General features: G+C 40.2%; 1 protein-coding gene across 1 annotated transcript in view; it reads left to right on the top strand.

Moving 5' to 3' along the window:
• The window catches only part of LOC139713162 (uncharacterized), a gene marked incomplete at its 5' end in the record, with an annotated part of 43,598 nt that overhangs the window by 17,461 nt on the left and 4,047 nt on the right, over window positions 1-22,090 (top strand). Inside the window, one exon of the mRNA XM_071624911.1 lies at window positions 3,281-3,510. Within this exon, the coding sequence (XP_071481012.1) occupies window positions 3,281-3,510 (230 nt within the window). The remainder of the gene's footprint in view (window positions 1-3,280; window positions 3,511-22,090) is intronic.

Below are 22,090 nucleotides of genomic sequence, written 5' to 3' on the forward strand. Positions count from 1 at the left end.
TGTTAATTTTCGAATTTTCGACCCATTTTATAAAACAAATGATGCACAGGATTATTTCGTGGCGTTAGTGTAGGCGTGTAGTGCACTCGAGGGTATTTACAATTGTGAAACATGCACGAGTGCGAATACTAACAAACTACACATATGGTAGGCCCATCTACATGTACTAACAAAGATTATGCATTTTGGTATCGTGATGCAAAAATGGGCTTTATCCCATTGGGCTTTATCCAAATCGAGATGGTACAACGACGCGCAGCCCGTTTTGTTACCTCAAACTACTCACAACAAAGCAGTGTTGCCCTCATGCTTCAACAACTGCAGTGGAGATCCCTCTTTGAGCGACGAGCTCAAAACAAAGTTCTGATGCTCTACAAGATCATGAATGGTTTTGTAGCCATTCCAGCTGCACCTTCCTACATGTATCCTACATCAGGTACCAGAGGTCATGAGTTCTAACTGAGACGGCACCACTGCCATATCCAAACCTACCAGCATAGCTTCTTCCCAAGATAATCCACAATGTGGGCCCGCTATGGAACAGCCTACCAGCTGCAGCAGTAACGGCGTCCTCTGTTGAAGCCTTCAAGAGCTGCCTCGCCTCCATCAGCTTACGATAATCCACAATAACGCTGGTTTTTATGTTAATTTCCCCACCTCCACATGCGTGTTTCCGTGACAGCACTACCATTTTGTACTCCAGTGCCGACAATACTCTGCAAGAGAGATGCACTGACTTGGAAGAAGAAGAAGAAGGAGGACGAGTCCTGAGTATACTCGGGCAAGCATCTATGGGAAATGCGTGTTGTAGCAAAATCAACCCCTCCTCAACGGGTTAAAAAATGCCACTCCCACATCAGCAACAAAACTTGGATACAAGTATTAGCAAATGTAAATCCATGTATAGCTACACAATAATAAAGAAATGACCTACAGCTCCCTCTTCCAGGTTTTGTGCATGCTTATCACACACAGTGCTATGGTGCGGCCCAGTGGATGGGACCTATGACCATCTATCAGGATATTCCTGGTTCAAATCCCCTGGCTGCAGTAGCTGTGCCCCTTGGCAAATACACTTTGAATCGCCATGGCCTTGTCCTTGGATACGGACTTCAAGCCATCATTCCTGCTTCCTTGCTTAAATTACAAGCATCCAATGCTTCCTTAACTCTTTATGTGCCACATTCACATGCCTAGGTTAAGTCGACAGCGTGCCAAGTTCGCATATTCTGATCAAGTGTACAAAACCGCCAAAACCGATTTGATAAATCGCCTAATACGGCAGTGCAATGACAGCTTCACTCCCATTTCCTTTCCTGTCACATGTAGCTTGCATTATGTGGTGATCGAATATCAAACTCTGTTCCCTAGTGGATTTGTGAGTAAATTCCAAGTTTCTGTCATTGTTTCTGTGTGCAGAAGTCATGCCTGGACATTATAGTAGCTACCATGGTACTGGTCATTTGAAAGAAAATAAGCATAGCTTTGTCATAAGATTTTATATATCATAATAAATTTCGGCAGTTTCTCTGCATTTTTACTCATTGCGTGACCAGCATAACAAAAATCTATGAAAAGTTCTGTGAATCTGAAAAACAGAATGTTTTCCCAATAGCATGCCTAAATTGCAGTCTCAGAATATTGTGGCACACAAGGGATTTGCACTGTGTAGAAATAAACCGATTCAGTCAATCAGTCAATGTTTGAGGCAAATTATTGTAATGGTTTCATAATAAGATTAGAAATGGACTAATCATTGCACCACAATGTAGATTTGTGTATCATTTACTCTGTGTGCATGTGTGAGGTGTGTGAAAGTGTGTCTTACATTGCCATGTTATGGGGAAACTTTTCTTCAGGGTGTGTGTGCCTAATTAAAGATTTACCCCCTCTAGTGTTCAATTCGTTACAGTGTTTGTTGATTTAAAGGGAACGCAAACCCAAAGAGCAATGTGGAATGAGTGAAAGCAGCAACATGGGTAGAACACATCAGTGAAAGTTTGAGGAAAATCGGACAATCGATGCAAAAGTTATGAATTTTTAAAGTTTTGGTGTTGGAACCGTTGGACAAGGAGACTAGTAGATGTTATGACGTATTAGTGGACAACAATACAAAGAAAATATAAAGGAAATCAAACAAAAATTCACTTTTCTGGCATTATGAAAGAGCACTTGACTAACCGCTTTCAGAAAGCAGGGGGAATAATTGCTACCCTTAACATATGTCAGTATCAAGTTAATGGAGTTTGTAATTTTCATTAAAAAGTAAATTTTTGTTGAATTTCCTTTATATTTTCTTTGTATTGTCGTCCACTCATACGTTATAACCTCTAGTAGTCTCCTCATCCAGCGGTTCCAACACCAAAACTTTAAAAATTCATAACTTTTGCATCGTTTGTCAAATTTTCTTCAAACTTTCACTGATGTGTTCTGCTAATGTTGCTGCTTTCACTCAATCCACATTGATTTTTGGGTTTGCGTTCCCTTTAAAGTGGTATCTACCCCAAACATACAATAGTGAATTCAGTGAATGTAGCAAATAGTAGAACTCATTAGTGAAATTTGAAGGAAATGAGACAATCCATGCAAAAGTTCAGAATTTTCCCAGTTTTGGTAGAATCTGCTGTATGTGTTGTTGTTGGATAAGACGGCAATGACAGTCTGTAATGTCAAAGTAAGGAAATCCTGCAAAAGAAATAGAGAATTCCACAAAATTTCTTATTCTATAAAAGTACACCTTCTCTCAGTTTGTTACTGGTATATGTTAGGGTGATATCATTCCCCCTGCTTTTTGAAGGAAGTTGGTCATGAACTCTTCCATTATACTAGAAAAATGAAAATATGTGGAGTTCTCTGTATATCTCCTCTATTTTGCCCCCTTCCTGTGGCATTACATGCTTTTTATAGTCTTTTTAACCGGCTATAATGGCCCACAGTTGGTTTTCACCAAAACTTGTGTAATCGCTAACTTCTGAACAGATCATCCAATTTTCCTCTAACTTTACTGATGTGTTGGACTAATATTTCTGCCCTTCACTCAACCAACGAATAGATCTGTACGAATATTTAGGATAAATTCCTCATTGGAGGAATATCATGTCCCTCAAAAAGAATGTAGAAGAGAATGAGAGAGAATGACTGCATTCGAAAGATGAAATAACAAAATAAACATGGAAAGATGTGGTGCTTTTAACAATGGTGCAGTGATTCAGGTCAAATTCATTGTTTGTGATTTAAAGTTCGGTTGTTATTGGATCCAATTCTCGCTTGTTTTTCTCAGATACACTCATCCAAAGAAACCAAGACATAAACAGAAAGGGATGACACTTGGAAGTGATGCACTTAATGATGGTAACCATGGAAACCGTTCACTGAATGAGGGCACCAATGATGGTGGTAATGCTGCTGATGGTGGAAGCACTGGTAGTCTTCCATCCTTCATTGCCTTAGACAGTGACTTCAGTCCCTTTTCACCTGAGGAGAATACTAAGAAATCTCCAACGGATGAAGGTGAGTGTCAGAGTTTTATCATATAAAGGGGATGTATATATCCCCCAAAGATCTATCATATGTGACCCGCCACAACAAAAGGATCCTAAAGTTTCTGATGGCTGAACCGAGAAAATCGAGTTTGAAGTCAGATCATCAAAATTGGTCAAAACTATCGGATTTCTGTTTGTGGTATGATTTTGTAGCCAAGTGTATCGTCTATCATCTGCCGAAATTTTGAAGCTAAATGATCAAAGGATAAGCAAGAAATTAACATTTTTCTGGGCCATCGTTTTCCGACTTCCAACGGAAAAGAAATGTGTCCGAAGATTTGGATTTAGCACTGTCAGCAGTAAGACTCCGCCCCTAACAACGAGGGGAGTGATCTTAATGGTCAGTGCATAGCATGCTGCTTACTGATTGGTCGTGCCCAGACCGCTGGTGCTAAGCTTGAATGAACATTGCAGAGGTTGCTAGGAGCATACCTTCTATTGTCAAGAGGTGAAAACTGTCTTGCCTCCCCTTGATCATGATTTAGCGTCGGAAGGAGAACTTTGAAGGCGATTTTCTCGAAACGATGATTTCCTAGACCACTCGACATGGGCTAAGAAATTTATTGATATGTCCGCGACTGAAAACTTTTAGGAGTCATGTTATATATGAAAATAAAGTGGAAGAGTAAGGGAATAAGGTTATGTCATTTTCAGAATTGTCCTCCCCTGACTTTCGGATCCTTATGTTGTAGCGGGTCACATATATCTGGATTTGATGAATGCTGTAAGATCAGTGAAATGGCAAGTGAAGTATGAAGAAAAACAGACATTATGTGCAAAAGTTATAGTTATAGTTAAAGTTTTCTGTGTCCAGCTCTTCATAGATGAGAACTCTACAATATGTGATGTCACATAGTACAACAGAGTTGACAGTATTGAAAGAATTTTGCAAGATGAAGTACAAATCTATTGCATTGCAACAATGCATTTTTTATTATATATTTTTTTTACATTTTTAGCTCACCTGAGCCAAAGGCTCAAGTGAGCTATTGCGATCGCCCTTCGTCCGGCGTCCGTCGTGCGTCGTGCGTCGTGCGTCGTGCGTCGTGCGTCGTGCGTCGTCCGTCGTCCGTCGTCCGTCGTCCGTCGTCCGTCGTGCGTCGTGCGTAAACTTTTTACATTTTCATCTTCTTCTTGAAAACCCCATGACCGATTTTCATCAAACTTGGCAGGTAGCATCCCTAGGGGGTTAGGAACTCAATTTGTTAAAATGGGCACCATGCCCCACCCAGGGGGCCCCCAGGGGGGCCCAAACCCCCCAAAATTAAGGAATCTGTAAAAATCTTCTTCTCTAGAACCAGAAGTGATAGAGCGAAGTTAATACTATGAGTTAGTACATTGATTACTGTAGTTTCAAGTTTGTTCATGGCAGAATCAGGGGTGCCCCCCTTGGGACCCAGGGGAGGGAGGTGGGGAAGGGTTCTAATGGGGCCTAAATTGTACATTTTCATCTTCTTCTTGAGAACTCCATGACCCATTTTCACCAAACTTGGCAGGTAGCATCCCTAGGGGGTTAGGAACTCCATTTATTAAAATGGGCACCATGACCCACCCAGGGGGCCCCCAGGGGGCCCAAACCCCCCAAAATTAAGGAATCCGCAAAAACCTTCTTCTCTAGAACCAGAAGTGATAGAGCTAGGTTAATACTATGAGTTAGCACATTGATGACTGTAGTTTCAAGTTTGTTCATGGCAGAATCAGGGGTGCCCCCCTTGGGACCCAGGGGGGGGGGGGGTGGGGGTGAGGAGGGGTCCTAATGGGGCCTAAATTGTACATTTTTATCTTCTTCTTGAGAACCCCATGACCCATTTTCACCAAACTTGGCAGGTAGCATTCCTAGGGGGTTAGGATCTCAATTTGTTAAAATGGGCACCATGCCCCGCCCAGGGGGCCCCCAGGGGGCCCAAACCCCCCAAATGAAGGAATCTTTAAAAATCTTCTCTAGAATCAGAAGTTATAGAGCTGAGATAATACTATGAGTGAGTACATTAATGACTGTAGTTTCAAGTTTGTTCATAGGAGATCCAGGGGTGCCCCTCTTGGGGGTAGGGGGAGGGGGGTGGTTGGAAGGGTCCAAATGGGGGCCTGAATTGTACATTTTCATCTTCTTCCTGAAAACCTCATGATGGATTTTTGTCAAACTTGGCAGGTAGCATCCCTAGGTGGTCAGGATCTCAATTTATCAAACTGGGCACCATGCCCCACCCAGAGGGCCCCAGGGGGCCCCAATACCCCCAAATTAAGGAATCTTGAAAAAATTGGGCCCTTATTGTACATTTTCATCTTCCACTTGAGAATGCCTCGTCAAATTTTGGTAGAGCTGTGAATAATTTAGATTAGTGACTGCGTGAAAGGTGAACTTGCGATACTCAGGTGAGCGCTGGACCCGCGGGTCTCTTGTTATCTTTTTCTTGCAAATGCCATTATGAATTTTCACCAAAGTTGGCAAGTAGCATCCCTAGGGGGATAGAATCTCAATTCCATCAAATGGGCACCATGCCTCACCTGGGGGGCCCAGGGGGCCTAAATTTGGACCAAAATTGTAAATTTTATCTTTTTCTGGAAAACTCTATAAGATCACAAATTTTCACCAAACTTGGCAGGTAGCATCCCTAGGGGGATAGAATCTCAATTCCATCAAATAGTTCAAGGAAAGTAAACATTCAAGACATTTCTGGCAAACCTGTCATTGCAATATTTTGCCAGTTATGTGAAACTGTCATCACACATTGTGAAGACATTGTACTATACTCCAATTTGGAGAATCGTGCGTTATGGCGGAAGCATACCAGTCGCCATAGCGACATTTCTAGTTATTTCCTTCATCAAGTCAATATACACTGTAAAGGTAGAAAGTGTGGCATACAACTGAAATATCATCTTGAATAAGCTCTTTTGTCCATGACAAGTAAGGAAAATGCATGATATATCTGGATTTCCATTTGCTGCCCATTAGGGTACATTTGAAAGCCAGAAATGTAGTGGCACAGGCTTGCTAGAGAATTGCCCATGGAGAAATACAAATGTAGGTGCATTGAAGTATTGTCAGAGACTCCAACTCTCCCGCCGAAAGTCCCGGTTTTTGCAAAATCTCCTGCTCTCCCGCTTCAGATTTAATTTCTCCCGCTTGAAATGATTTCTTACTCAGTGTCATCGTATGCAGAAAAATAAGCCTTAGATAGCACGAGATAACATCTAGAACCCTACAGTTGGACCACGACAGCAAGGAACTTCGCCCTTCGGGCACATAAAGTTGGAGTCTCCCGTTTGCTAGGGGTTTCAGGCGGGAGAATCTCCAGATCAGAAGGTGCTTGGGGTTGGAGTCTCTGTATTGTGCAGTAACATTTGAGATTCTTCGGCTTAATTTGTGTGTGTGTGTGTGTGTGTGTGGGTGTCTGTCTGTCTGTCTGCCTTTCTGTTTGTAAAGAGATTGATGATTAAGGTATGCAGAATTTGTTTTTGGGATTCCTGAGTACATCCGAATCGGTCAAACCTACCCATTGTATGGTATCTCCATGCTACCAGGTCTTTGAATGGTAGCTTGTCTTATGCAGTTAGACTACGGTTGATAGTATTTTGTTTGTTTTCATGAGAAATAGAATTTCTTTGCTTGGCACACACAAGCTGTCTTCAATAGTAGATAAACACTTACAAAGACATTTCCACAGCATATTCCAACTTCACTTCTTACTTCAGAAGAGCAGTCTTAAAGGGGCTGTACAGTACTGGTTGAGGTGGGGATTCACGTTTTTTACATTCCTAAGTGAGATAACGAGAAACCTCTTATGAAATATGAAAGAGCATGTAATTTTAAGGAAGACAGGTTTATTTGATGAACATTGGTTTTCAAATGGCTGAGATATCCAAAAAAGTGATAATAATAAAAGACTACAGGCCACGCCTTTTATTAGGATCTCTTTGTTTCACATTGTTTTCGGCTATCTCAGCCATTTCAAAACCAATTTTCATCAAATAAACTTTTGATACCCCTTAGAATTGCATGCTCTTTGACATCTCATAGAGTGGTTTCTGAATACCTCGCAAAACGTTAAAAGCTAAATCCTCACCTCACCCAGAACTGTACACACCCTAGTTTAAAGGGACGTGTACAGTACTTGTTGAGGTGGGGATTCATGTTTTGAACATTCCTAAATGAGATAATGAGAAACCTGTTATGAAATATGAAAGAGCATGTAATTTTAAGAAGGATTCAACATTTATTTGATGAAAATTGGTTTTCAAATGGCTGAGATATCCAAAAAAGTGATAATAATAAAAGGCGACAGGCCACGCCTTTTATGAGGATCTCTTTGTTTCACCTTGTTTTGGGATATCTCAGCCATTTCAAATCTGATTTTCATCAAATAAACTTTTGATACCCCCAGTACCCCTTAGAATTGCATGCTCTTTGACATCGCATAGAGTGGTTTCTGAATATCTCGCAGAACGTTAAAAGCTAAATCCTCACCTAGACCAGAACTGTACACACCTTTTAATTTGGAAGAGCAGTCACAAAATTTCAAGGCCTTGGATGTTCTGAGCCATTATTGTTTGTTGTTTTTTTTCAGTGGAGATTCTGGACTGAGTTGGTCAATTAAGCAAGTGGTTGCTGCTTTTTTTTTTTTTTTTAATAGACTTGTTTATTTTCTCAGAGAGCCACGGCACTCAGGAATGTTGTGCAATGTTGGGTGGGAGATAAGAGGAGTTGATTTCTAGGAAAACCCTTGAGCTGCAGTAGTCTTTGCTCCATGCTGTCTTTGAGCTATTTGCTGTTTTTTTTTGTCATTTCTCAGCTGCATACTGGAGAAGAAGCTTTGCTGAACCTTAGCCGAGCTGTAAAGCATGTCTCAAAATGACTTCGCACTGTAAATATCAACTCTACAGAAACGCATTTGCGATCACATTTTTGGCCTTTCAGTTTCTTTTTTAACCCCGTAATCAGAGCAGCTTTGAATTCGAATCATCCGTTCAAAACCCCTTAAACGTTGTTCGGAAACCCTAATTCTGCCCCAGAAGTGAGTTTATAAATGCACCCTCCTGTAGACATCTTTTTTTTTCTCCTTTTTTTCTTTCTTTTTAAAGACACACTTTCCCTCAACTTGTTACTGACATCTGGTACTTAGTAGGGTATTATTCCACCTGCCTTTTGAAAGAGGCAAGTTTATACATGCATTGGGATGTAGCTCCATGGTCTAAGCAGGGAGGTGGGTCCCAACTCCCTGGCCTAAGCAAAGCTGTAGTAGTAGTACTCAGGCACCTTGTTGGTCTTATCAACAGAAAATAAATCCAGTGACTACTCACAGACTGAAAAATTGCATCTAGGGCCCAGATTGGAATCTGAAGTCTCTGTAAAGCTTATACCACTCATCCCTGATTGCCTCTCTTTTTCTCATGGGGTCATGCTAAAGCAAATAACTCTGGCTATAAACTGGTATCAGTTTTTGTTGATGCTGGAACAGGTGGTTATGGAGAATTGCTAGAATGGAAGGATAGATCACTAGGTTATCAAGATGCCTTGCGTAATAACAACACTCCAAAGTGCATGAATATCATGTCCCAAAAGTTATAAAATAGATGTTCCATCACAGACAAAGCAAAAATATAGTTTTGTCAGTTCACATAATGTATGTTCACCACTAAGTCTAGGAATGGTATGAAACATTATGTCAATTATGTATTTTCTATTCAATATTAAGCCATTCAGTTTACAAAACAACACATTTCCAGTGATCATTTCTCATTTGACCTCTGTAGATAGATGCACAGATGCCAGTGCAGTGTAATGCATGTTTGCACACACACACACACACAAATCATTTCAGTGCAAATATTATATGGGGGGGGGGGGGGGCAGGTAATGCACATTAGAAACAGAAAATAACATGGCATCCATGCCCAATAAGATGTTGGGGGCGGGGGGACTCCAAAAAGCTGCAGAGTCAATTAAAAGCAGCTAAGTAATTCAATCTACTGTTGATTGAATGAACTAAAGCAGGTTGACCCAGTGATCTACTCTGATTGGCTAGTCAGCTCGCTTGTGGTGATACATGGAGAGAAAACACCATTTTTTTCAGTAAACTATGCTTTTCAGGCATAACCCTCAGGATGTGATATTAAAGCTCTTTAGGTGTTGTGGCATGACATTTGTAGCAGAAGGTTTAGACTGATGGTGTGTAACTCATTTGTGGCAAAGGATACACAAACCAACGATCTCATCCAGGTACCTTCGTGAACAAACCTTCAGGACTTATTGTGGTATTCAAAATGGGCTCATAAATGCTTGAAATGTGTGTTCAAGGAGAGGTCAAGTATAGGACTGGTCAAGCCCCAAGAGATTACCATTTGTTTTCTTTCATTTCAGTTCCTTCCTCTTCGAAAAGGTCATTCAATGTTCCTTTCAATAATACACCAGATGTCAAAACCAATGATTGGTTGAGCTTTTTGAAGAGGTGAAGCATTCAGAGATTGTATTTTAGCATCTGTAGCAACTGCTTTAGGTGCTGCTGGAATCTTTCCATTCTGTGATATTCTGTGATGCCAATGGTAACGACAATGAACCGAATATTCACAATGCTTTTCAATAAATATATTGGCACAATTGGAAACCTCTTCCGTCAATCTTGCTCACAGAGTTTGTAGGAGCAGGAAGCATTTTATAGTTTCCATGTTGTTTGCCGTCCTCCACTTCCAGTCTTTCTACAATAAATCTTAAATCACATTAAATCTTCAATCTAGGATAAAATCTTAACTTTCCTGTAAACCTTGTGCTTATTTTCAATAGAAACATCCATTTTAAGCACCTAATAAATACTATGCATATAGCCTATTGCTGTTGTAATCATTGAGTACAGCAAGTTACAACTGTGAATAGGTCCAGAATGCAGAAAAAGGGATGGAGTCTAAAAAGATGGCCTCAATTACCAGTATACATGTACATATAGAGCGTGTTTCTACTGAGCGACGAAAATTCGAGGTGATACCAGCCGATGTGTGGTGATACCGGCCGATGCCGGCCGATACCGGCCGATGCGTGGTGACAAATCAAATTTTTCCTCAGTAGAAACAGATCGGGTAGTGGCCGATGCCGGGTGATGCGAGGTGCTCCGTCGACCACCTATTGAGGTGGTCGATGCGTGGTGACGCGAAGGACGATTCTCAGTAGAAACACACCGGGTAGCGAAATTCGTGGTGTATCGGACGTCTAGAATTTCTCCCCGCGCTTTTCAATCGGTTCATCGCACACACTCCTTCGACACGTGTACAAAATACATGTGTACACACAGCGACCGTGTTCGCATCATGCTTTGTTTGTACCAACTCGCTTGTGTACGTGTTATAGGCCCTATACGTTACGTTACATGTGAATTGTGGCATTCATCGTCTATTGTTCGCGTGATTAACAGCCTAACTTATTGCATTACTAAGCCCTCATCACTTACTTTGATTTGCTTTGATTTAACACCGCGTTATTTGATTTTATATTGTCTCGAATCACGAGAGTACCACATTAGTATGTCGCAGCCTTGAGAAAATCTCAACAGCCCCCTCGATCGCGTGTGACCCAGTCTTTGACTTAAAAATACCTGACTTCCGGAATCGCTGCATTTGCACGTCACCTTTGCATCACCTCGTATTTTATCGCTCAGTAGAAACAGCTCGAGTGGTCGTAAAATACGAGGTGCTGCGTTGGACAAAATTCGTGGCGATGCCAGGGATGTGAGGTGCTCTCAGTAGAAACACGCTCATTGTTAGAGGAAGTAAAGATGTCAGTTCCTCATAGCTGTCATATTGGTTGGTTATATTTTTTTAAAAATGTGTAAGAATGATACATTTTTGGTGTAATTGAGAAACAGTGAGTCACCATTGCCGAATTATTGATAGGGCAGATTTACTTAATTTGTTGTTCTTTTGATTATGCATCTTGAGAATTTGTGTGAAAGCCACCGCGAAAGTTGAAAGGCAGAGAAGAGGGAAGATTTGAGAAATGCCTTTAATTCTAAACTTGGATTATGTATGAAAGATCAGTTTTATGAGTGCTTGCAAATTTTGTACACTGTATTACAATTGATATGTGCATTTGTATGCTTGCTGCCTGTGTTATGGTTTAGTGCTAAGCATGCACATGGCTTGCATAAGGTTTGCCTGACCTTAAACCATGCCACATATACATCAATTCCATTTTCAGTGAATTGTTAAAAAATCAAAACCCTTTTGGTTGCTATTTTTACCTGATGTTTTGAACAATGCTAAATCTACCCACTTTTGATTGAATAAACCTTGTATTTTATGAAAATTGATTATATCGTGTTTATTTACGCTCAAATCTTAGAACACGATAGCATGCCATTCTGGTTTTCAGTTGACGATACAAAGCATGGCTGCCATGAAGTGTCACAAGCTGATCTGTAGGCAATCGGGCGAGAAACAAGCTGGAGTCGTGTTTCTTGTAGCTCCATACTGGAATCAAGAAACTGCTCTTCTGTGAAGGTTTGCCAAGGAGAACCACAATCTGAAGAGAGTCTATATATCAGAGCCTTTGATTTCATGACTGGATTTGGCTGCCCTCCACCCAGTGAGTGAGGGAGGGCAGGTGGTGTCTGGCTTGGAAATCTCTGGAGAAAAATTTCTTTTCTGGCGGACAGGTGGACGACATTGGCGTTAGCCTTTTCCTTTCTTTTCACTTTGCTTTCTTCCTTGGATCAGTTTGTGACTTCTATTTTTTTTTTTTTTTACATTTTATTTACCTCCTTCCTCCTGTCATAAAGAGTGTATGGGTGTTCTATTTTTTCCCCCTTTTTTCAAATTAATTTCTTTTCATGGACCGGATGTTTTGTTCAAAGACCCGTTCCTACAAACTGATCCCATGACCCAGTGTCAATGCGACACACTGAGATGTTCCAGGTTTCCGATTTCTTGATGTCTGCAATTGTGCCAGAAGTTTCATATATATCATCTTATGGTTGAATAAGCCTCATTATTGTGCCTCATCATTGAGGCTGTACAATTCGCAATTTGTAAGACTGCACCATGCACTCTAATGCCAAAAAGTGCTTATAATCTACAGTATTCTCATTTTAATATCTTCACAGTAGTAACCTTCTTCTATGAGTCCTCTCTATTGTATGTCTACAAAATTTTGTTTTCTAATTGATCAAAGCATGCTGAATTCTGAATTACGCATGCTCTCTTTGAAGACTGAGAAACAGGAGTATAGTGTAGCTCATTCAGTTTTCACAGAATTTTCATGATCTAATTATGGCAGAGCTACCAAGTCTCACGCATTCTGCGTGAGACTCAAGCATTTAGGGTCTGTCTCACGATCTGACGCATGGCACCCATTTTTCTCATGCATCTGGTGAAGTCTGCAATTTGGGCCAAAAATAAGGAGCATAGCTCAAAGGATTAAAGTGATTGTTGCAATTGAAGATATTTCCCTTTTACCTTTCAAAATTAGTAAAAAATAGTCACTTAAGTATGCACCAGATCGCATCATTAAGAGCTAATAATTTGAAAAAGCTCCCTACCATGGGAGGGGGACACCCTCCTCGTTCGTGTGCGCATGCGCGCGAGCGCCGAGACGCCGAGTCATAAAAATCTCACTCATAAAAGTTTTTTGAACTTGGCATCTCTGTAATGGCATTGTTTGTTAGCAATAATGGATGAAACTCGAGCTTAAAAAAAGAATTAAAAACCCCTCTGACATTTTTGTCCCAATTTTTTTTTTCTGATTTGTTGTTGTTGTTGTGACAAGCCAAAACTGTAACGAACCAAATAGACAAGTGGCCAGTTGGAAATGAAGAAAAATAAAAGAAGGAAAGAATAAACTTTCATGTTGAGTGAGGTTATATAGCTGTGATGTAAGGGAGGGGTAAGATCAAAATTGGGGGGAGGGGTAGGCTTATGTTCTCTACCATCAATGCAGTTTTTAAAAATTCAAATGTTATGACGAGTGACTTTTGCTTGAACCGACCGGCAGTAAAGCCATCATTCACGTTGAGTTAGGAGATCTCAAGTGGATTCTGCCTCTTTGCAACCAGAATTTATGACTCATGGTCACAATACCACAACATTTAATTTGCTGGGGGCCACATTAGGCCCATTTACACTTGCTTGGAAAAATCGCGATTTTTCTAAAATCGCGACATTTGGGTGTAAGTTGCTAAGCAACTACACCCAAACGCCCTCGAAACATCGCCAGAAAAATCGCCAGCCGGAGTGCGATTTTTTGAAACTTCGCGAAGTTTGAGGCGAAGTTAGCGAGTGTAAACCCAAGCCGCAGAAATATCGCGATTTTTCATCACGTGACTTTCGGTATCGGATTGCACCGGGAGTTTACACGCGCTCCTCTCTTTGGAACGTGTAGAGAGTACGTCGGTCACTGGCCAGAGTACTACTAGTAGTACACACGGTATAGACAGCTGTGTACAGGTCTAAACGGCCGATCCTCGATCGGCTCGTGGTCTCTCACCTCCCTCTCCCTGATGAAACTAGTACGTGAAAACTACGACATAGCAAACTTGAAGTTCTCCAACCACGTATCATCACCCCATGACGACTTAACAAAATTATGTTCTCCCAGAAAATGCGTTGATTCAGATTGTGGGAGTGCCCGTACTGCTCTCGATATACATTGTTTGTGGAATATAGGAGTACGTAACAAGTGTGAGTTCTTGCTGTCGCCTGATAAAATACCAGTCCTAACTTCCAAGTCCTACTTCTCACTTTCGTCATATCGGCAAAATTTCATGATCCTCCTGAATGCTGCTGTAGATGAAGTTTTACACACCTACTACGTATGTGATCTAATATAGCAAGCTCTATAGTTTTACCGTAAGTAAACAGTCTCGAGAAGCACAAATTTATGTGTGCATTGTACTGATAAAAAGCCCTGCTCAACATTCCAACCAGCTGGTTGTGATCAAAATACGTGTATACTGTATACTGCACTGCAGTGAAAACGAACAGAATAGCGCGCGCTTCCACTCAGCTGCCGTGTTGAAAAGAGGTAAATTACGCATGCGCACTACCGACCAAAAAATCGCGATGTTTCGTGTGAAGCTCAAACTTCGCATGCTTTTGCGCAAGTGTAAACGGTGGACCAAAATATCGCAATTTTAAAAATCGCGATGTTAGTAAGTGTAAATGCGGCTATTGAAATATTTTTCTGACAATCCAAACATAGCTTTCTCTCTCACTCCCCCCCCCCTCCCTCTCTAAAGCCCTTTTTACACTTGTGTTTCTTAACCCCGTACTTTCTCTGACCCAGGACTATCGTTAGTCCCATACCAATTTTTTCAGCTTTTTACACTCGCCAATAAATCCTGTACTAAGCTCTTGTCCTGGGCTAAGGAGAAAACTGACCTTTTTAAACTCATATTTCTAAGCCCCGTACTTTCCAAACCACATGAATATTCATGATTATGCTGTGCACTGTACAAGTACACGCACGCATCAGCAGCACTTGATTACCTCGTTTCTGATTGGTCATGGGGGGTCGGACTTCGTCTCCGTCGCTTAGCCCAGGATTATTTTTTCGTTCTGTTTACACTGGCTTGCTTGGCACTGCAATTGCGGGGTTAACACTGCAATTGCGGTGCTAACCCTGCTATTTTGCAGGGCCAGATAGTACGGGATTATCGGTGGGGCTAGCCCACTTTCCCAAAAACAAGTGTAAACAGAAAGTGGGCTAAGGAAAGTCCGGTACCAACGGTGGGGCTAAGCCACCCCCCCCCCCCCCCTTAGCCCCACCGTTGGTACTGGACTAAGCAAAAATTTGCAAGTGTAAAAAGCCCTTTACTCTGTTTCTCCTCCTCTGTCTGTCTGCCTGTCTCTCTCTCTCTGTCGTGGGGGCTTGTTGGTGACAATCAAAATGCAGCTCCTATTTATCTCATCAGTATCATAATGAAGACTTTTATAATGCCAAAATCATGACATTGGAAAGAAATATAAGAGGTATTTGCAGAAGAAAATGTATACGCAACCAACCTCATAATTTGCTTTGTTTTAGATTGCACTTTTTTTCTTTGCATTTGAGAAAAGCGATTCTAACCCCATAATAAAAACAGCTGTGCATTCATCTATGCCCAAATCTTCCTAAAAGTCATTTGGTGAGTTTATAAATGCTCCTGGAATTTTGCTCTGCTCCAACACCTCTCGATGCTAGGTCTGACCAATAGATCAAAGAGTTTCTGGAAGAAGTGCACATGACCAGTTTACTAATTCAACCTGCACCAAGGGAATGCATAAGTCATCTTATACCCCTTTCAGGTAATCGTGGATGCGGATAATAGGAGCAATAAGTCGTAAAATTTTGATTACATGAACGGGAGAGGAGTAAAAAAGTGCGCATTATTTTGATGCTGCTATTATCCGCATTATTGCAGCATGAGGAGTAGATCGAGAATACATGAACGCGTTTTACGACTTAGGCCAAGTAAAAAAAGAAAGTAGTTTCTCGTCCGGGTTTTTTGAGCAAGGCGATGAGGGAGGTCCTTACTATTTGATATCTTACTATTTTTTCGAGGATTGTCAAAATGAAAGTAATATGTGTTTATATGTGTGATATAAACCACTTATCATTTGAGTGATGCACAATTTAATACCAAATCTGCGTATATTGCTGTTTATGCATGACAAGTATACCAATTTAACTACACTGTGACTGTATTCATTCAGTCATATCAATGGTATGGAATTTAAACATAAAATATACACATTTATGCATCACTTGTTGAACCTATTCGAATCCAACCATTATCTCTGGAAATGCATAGCATTATTTTTGCCTTTCAACACAACACAAACTTACTGAGTGAGATCTTTTCTCATATGAAAACTTACAGCTGTATTCGCTCAAGAATTTAAAATGCCGCAGACAGTACTGCCAATTGTCAACCCTGTGAAACAACCACCTGATTTCCTTTTTACTGAAAGACAGAATACGAACCAGTTGAATACTATTATATTCACTATTTAAAGCCGTTAGCTGTGCACACGTGCGCTTGAGATCGGTTCTCTCCATCACTCCACGATTTTTTTTTCCAGCTCCAGAACGCATGCTATGCTGGCTGGCTGGTCTTCTCTCCTACAGGGAAACCCCGTTATAACGAGTTCGGTTATAACGAGGAACCGCTTATAACGAGGTGATCGCGTCGGTCCCGTTTTCCTTTGCGTGTAATGGCAGAACGAATCGGTTATAACGAGATTCCGGTTATAACGAGGACAATTTCGGTAAATCATGATAAAGAAAAACATAAGCAATTTGATCGGATATAACGAGGTTCCATTTCTTGACCAAATTGCCGCTTTCAAACACGCGACAAATGAAACATTGGAAACCGAAATCTCGCTATCCACGTCTTTTCCCGTTTTGCAGAGAACCGTTCCTTCCATGTTTTCTTCTTAATCACGCGATAAGACACAGGAACACCTTCCGATGTTCCTACTAATTATTAAACATAATCATTCGGTTTTCTTTTTCGCGAGAAACGCGTGCGTGATATGAGGTCAGACCACAGCGCAACGAGAAAAAAATAGATAACGCATTCAAAAACTTTTCATGTAGCGACAATAAAATTTGACCAAAAATGGACAATTGGAATGCGTGTGCAACTCATCATTATATCCTTTCCAATTTTAGTTCCGACTTCCAGTTCTTTTGCTGGTTTTGAGCAAATATGAGTTTGGATGATTAAAGCCGAAATAATAAAATCATCGCCCCGATCCCGCCGAGTGACAGTAGCGTTAAAATAGTTGAGTAACGCATGTTAACCTATACTTAATCGGTGTTCAGAAAAAGAAGCAAACGCATTTATTAGTTTGAACAGATCTGGATTTGTTCATTATCATTTAACAAATGATAATTTAAATATGAGTGTGTATGATCAAAGCAGAAATAGTGAAATCATCGCGATCCTGCCAGGTGACAGTAGAGTAAAAATAGTTGAATAATGCATGTTAACCTACTTAATCGGTGCTCGGAAAAAGAAACAAACGCATGTATTAGTTTGAATAGATCTGGATGTGTTCATTATTCACTTAACGAATGATAATTTAAATATGAGTGTGTATGATTAAAGCCGAAATAATGAATGATATCATCGCGATCTCGCCGGGTGACAGTAGCGTAAAAATTGTTGAATAACGCATGTTAACCTACTTAATCGGTGCTCGGAAATAGAAACAAACGCATTCAACAGTTCAAGAACGGATGTACAAAACGCGAAGAGATTTTCGGAAGAAAATAAAGAACGCATTTTTAATCCCTTCGAGCGCAACGATCATACATTGTATAAAATTACAGCCAAATGATTCATGAAATTATCGAATTCCCGCTGGGTACCAACAGCGTAAAATACCTCGCAAGTTAGCGGTAAACAACGCACGTAGTTACTCTCGTAGATCTCGCCAGGTGACAGTAGCGTAAAAAAAGTTGAATGACGCATGTTAACCTAAATCAGAAAAAGAAACAAACGCATTTATTAGTTTGAATAGATCTGGTACAGATTTGCGTAAACAGGATAACAACCTCCCACATTCAATCCTGTCACATATTTTCAAGAACGGTCGTACAAAACGCGAAGAGATTTTCGGAAGAAAATAAAGAACGCATTTTTAATCCATTTGGGCGCAACGGTCATACATTGTACATGTGTACAAGATTACAGCCTAAATGATTCATGAAATCATCGCATTCCCGGTGGGCACCAACAGCGTAAAAATACCTAGCAAGTTACGGTAAACAAGGCCTGTATGTTACTCTACAGTATATATTTGCCCCCATATTTGCGCTGGTGTTTAGAAAAAGCAAACAAGAATTACAATAAAGAATTAACTTATCATTTCAGCCTCTATTTCTTCGTCTAATTCACAAATAATCTCCCTTTATTCTCTCAATAATAACGCTCAATAATTGTGTAATAACAACGCAAAGGATATGTTTAAGTTTCATTGATGGGTATATGACGTCATGCTTATGTTTTTCTTTGTTTTTAATGAGTATGGTTATAACGAGGTACCGGTTATAACGACATAATATCGCCGGTCCCACGGATCTCGTTATAACGGGGTTTGTGGTTACATTGCGCAATCAATCTAGCAACACATGAAGCGGGCAACAGCACGAGAGAAATGTACAGAAGGTGCTCAACGTCCTGTCTACATCACGACGTACCGAGTGGCTAGTGCGCTGTACATCACAACAGCCCAGGCCCGCCCCCATCCAACTACAGTTCAACTGCTTTGAGGGTCATTCCTTCTTGCCGAGCTCGCAGTGTGAAATGCATGCGTTATTACATACGTACTACTGAAGCTACAGCAGTACTACAGCCCTACAGCTAAGTAGAGGACGCAAGGCATAATTAGAAATAAGACATCACGATTGGTAGGTGAATTGTTGATTTTTTTTTTCGGCGGCCGAAAAAATAGTAAATATCAAAAAAGTCGATGCGGCAACTGAAAATCGATGCGGGCGGGGAGCGGGCTGGGACGAAAATTATGAATTTCTTGGTATTTTCAGCGCCATTTTGAAAATAGTAAATAGTAAAAAAATCGATGCGGCGGCCAAAATCGATGCGCGCGAGGACGAGAAACTGGTTTCTTTTTTTACTTGGCCTTATGCGCACTAACTGATTGCTGAGCTTGAGCGAGAGCTGTGCATACACGTGAGTATAATATCACCGGAAACATTACGTCATTATAGAGGCGTGCGCAGATACCATGACAAATACTCCCTTCTTTCGCACGGTTATATGAACGGGCGCTCGTAAAAGTAGTGCGCACTTCATGGGATATATGAACGCGATTTTGATTACTTCATCCGCATCATTTGGATGCGGATAATTGAACCATGATTACCTGAAAGGGGTATGAGGAAAGTTATGATTTTTCTGCAATATGGGTTCTCCTGACAAAACACTTACCAAGTTTTCCTGCGAGCTTTCTGGTGGATTTTGGTACTGTTGCTCGGCAAAGTTAACCCTAACTTCACAAGTTATCTAACTTCTCGAGTTTTTAGGCCTAATGAGAGTGGCCCTTGTGCTGGTGTACAATGAGAGGCAGATGTCTGGATGCCACGTGATTGTGGAATGAATGTTTCCTCAAATTCTAGGAAACGATGGGGTGGTTCTTCTCTGACCGTGAGAAGTCTGAAATGCCGAGACTAGGTCCGGCAGCTGGCTACTTGTGGGCAGAGGGGAGCCCAGGCAGGAGGCTGACCTTGAGATGGGTAATTGGGATTGATGGGTTATATAATTGTATCTCTACTTGATTATCCCCTCCCTGCCTGGTGACCCTCTCCTGACCCCCTTCAGGGACTGAATTCCCATTCACAGCTTGTCAAATTAGGATGTGTCTAAAAACACAAGATCGTTCTTAAAGGAACATTACTGTTTACAGTTTGTTATCAGTGCTCAAAACGGTAATTCCTTTAGTAAACAGAAGAACTTGATAGCAATTCATAGCATCTTCACCATACACTATGCATGTAAGCATCTTGTTTTTCTTAGAGTTCTGACAGCAATCTCACATGCAATTTTTGATGATGCAAATTTCACGTTTTTCCAGACCTTGCATGTAGGTGAACAAAATCAAAACCAATTGTTGAAAATGCATCAAAAGCAAAACCCATAACCAAAATGAATATGTCTGACTATTTATCAGTTCTACTTGTTCATTTAGCCACAATAATGTACATCACATCAATCATTCAATCAGTAACATTGTAATTGCTGTTTAGGCCTACTCATTTTCATTTTTTTTTTTCTGTAGATATGGTGCAGTGATTTCTTTGTTATGTTTACTAAGTAAAAATCTGAAGATTTGTAACAATGCCTCTGACCAGCTTCCGTTATCTGCTGGCATATTACTCTGTGTCTACAGTTGGCACCTTTACTGCAGCCATTAGATGTCAGTGATATTTGACACTGGTTGTGGTGCCAAGTTTAATAAAGTAATTAACACCTACTTTCCTGTTAGCAAGCAACCACATAGTCCTTCAAAAAAAAAAAAACATGCTGATATATGTATATTTCTGTGTACATGTCATTAATGTGTTACTTGTCTCTCTCCCTCTCCCCCTTTTCCCCTTCCTGCTGGTTTTCAATTTGTTTCAGTTTAAGTTTTTGTTAGTTACTGCTTGTATAACAGTCATCTAAAGTGCAATTTCACACCATAGTCAAGTTGGCCAGAAAATATTAAAGATCAGACAAACAAAATGGTAGCAGTTTTATATAGATTGGACTAAAATTGAAGAATTTATGGAATTTTACAGTTTTCACACTCCAGTGCTTTCACATATCTGTGACATTAGTCACGACTGCATACTCCAGTTGGCAAAGTTCATGATGCCATCATACTTCACAAGCCTCCCACTGAACTATATGCACAAAAATCTTGATCAAATTTTCATTTCTGACATTAAGTCAATATGAAAGAGGAAATCTACCCCCCCCCCCCAAAAAAAAAATGATAATAATAAACACACTCTAAAAGAAAGAGAAAACAGTTCCCTGTGGAACGTTCTAAAAATGCCAAAAATCGGATAAGAACTAAGGAAGATATGACATTTTGAAATTTCACATCTTTGTTGTGAAACATTTCTTGACCAGTCATTATCAATATTCAAATGAGGGAGCTGATGATATCATGCCCTCACAATAATTCAAGTATGTTATGAATGAAATTTGGAAAAATTGTAATTTTTAGCTGATACAGGTGAAAGCATATTCCCATACTGAAATATGTCAGAGTTAACATTTGTTCTTTTTTATTTTGATTAATATTAAGGCAAGTTTTATGTTTATACAGCTGAAATATGAGATTTTTATCATTTCTGTATATGAAATGAATAAGAAATTGTGAGAGCATGACATTGTCAACTTGCTGATTTGAATATTCGTAAGACTGGTCAAGAAGTGTTTGCAAAAAAAAAAATTAGAATGTAATAACTTCCTCATTTTTTAATCAAATTTTGATCATTTTTGCACTGTTCTGCAGGAAATGTTCCCCCCCCCCTTCTTTCTTATAAAATTAATAGAATTCTGGAGTGGATTTCTTCTTTAAAGGATAAGATGTCTCCTTCACACTGAATGATTTTTGTCTCAGATAGTAACCTGGCAACAATGACTCTCATATGGCAAACAGGTTGTAGTTCCTAAATTATCAGCCAGTTTCATGAGATTCATGATTTTTACAATAATTTAGCATACTTTCTAATGGTTGAGTAGTGAGGTGACAACATCAACACCTCCTCGTCCTGTTTCTCTATCTTCATTGGAGATCTGTAACACTTTAAAAATTCTTCAACTTCTTTATTGAACATCCAAAGATTTTAATGCAACTTCAATCATTCTGTTTGTGTGATTTTTACTGTATACATGAAAGTGAACACAAACAAGGAGAGAAAATGTACTGTAACTTTGTCTATGTCATGTGAAGGAGGCACTTTTCAAGCTCTATTCACATTTTAGTGTGATATGAAAATAGTCATACTCAATCCACTGAAGTAGTACTTGTTAAATTAAAGGAAAAGTTCACCCAGATGTATGTGT

This window comes from Diadema antillarum, unplaced genomic scaffold, assembly GCF_040938485.1.
Source record: "Diadema antillarum isolate AM-2024a unplaced genomic scaffold, OU_Dant_1.0 seq00001918_RagTag, whole genome shotgun sequence".
In the NCBI taxonomy this organism is placed as follows: domain Eukaryota; kingdom Metazoa; phylum Echinodermata; class Echinoidea; order Diadematoida; family Diadematidae; genus Diadema; species Diadema antillarum.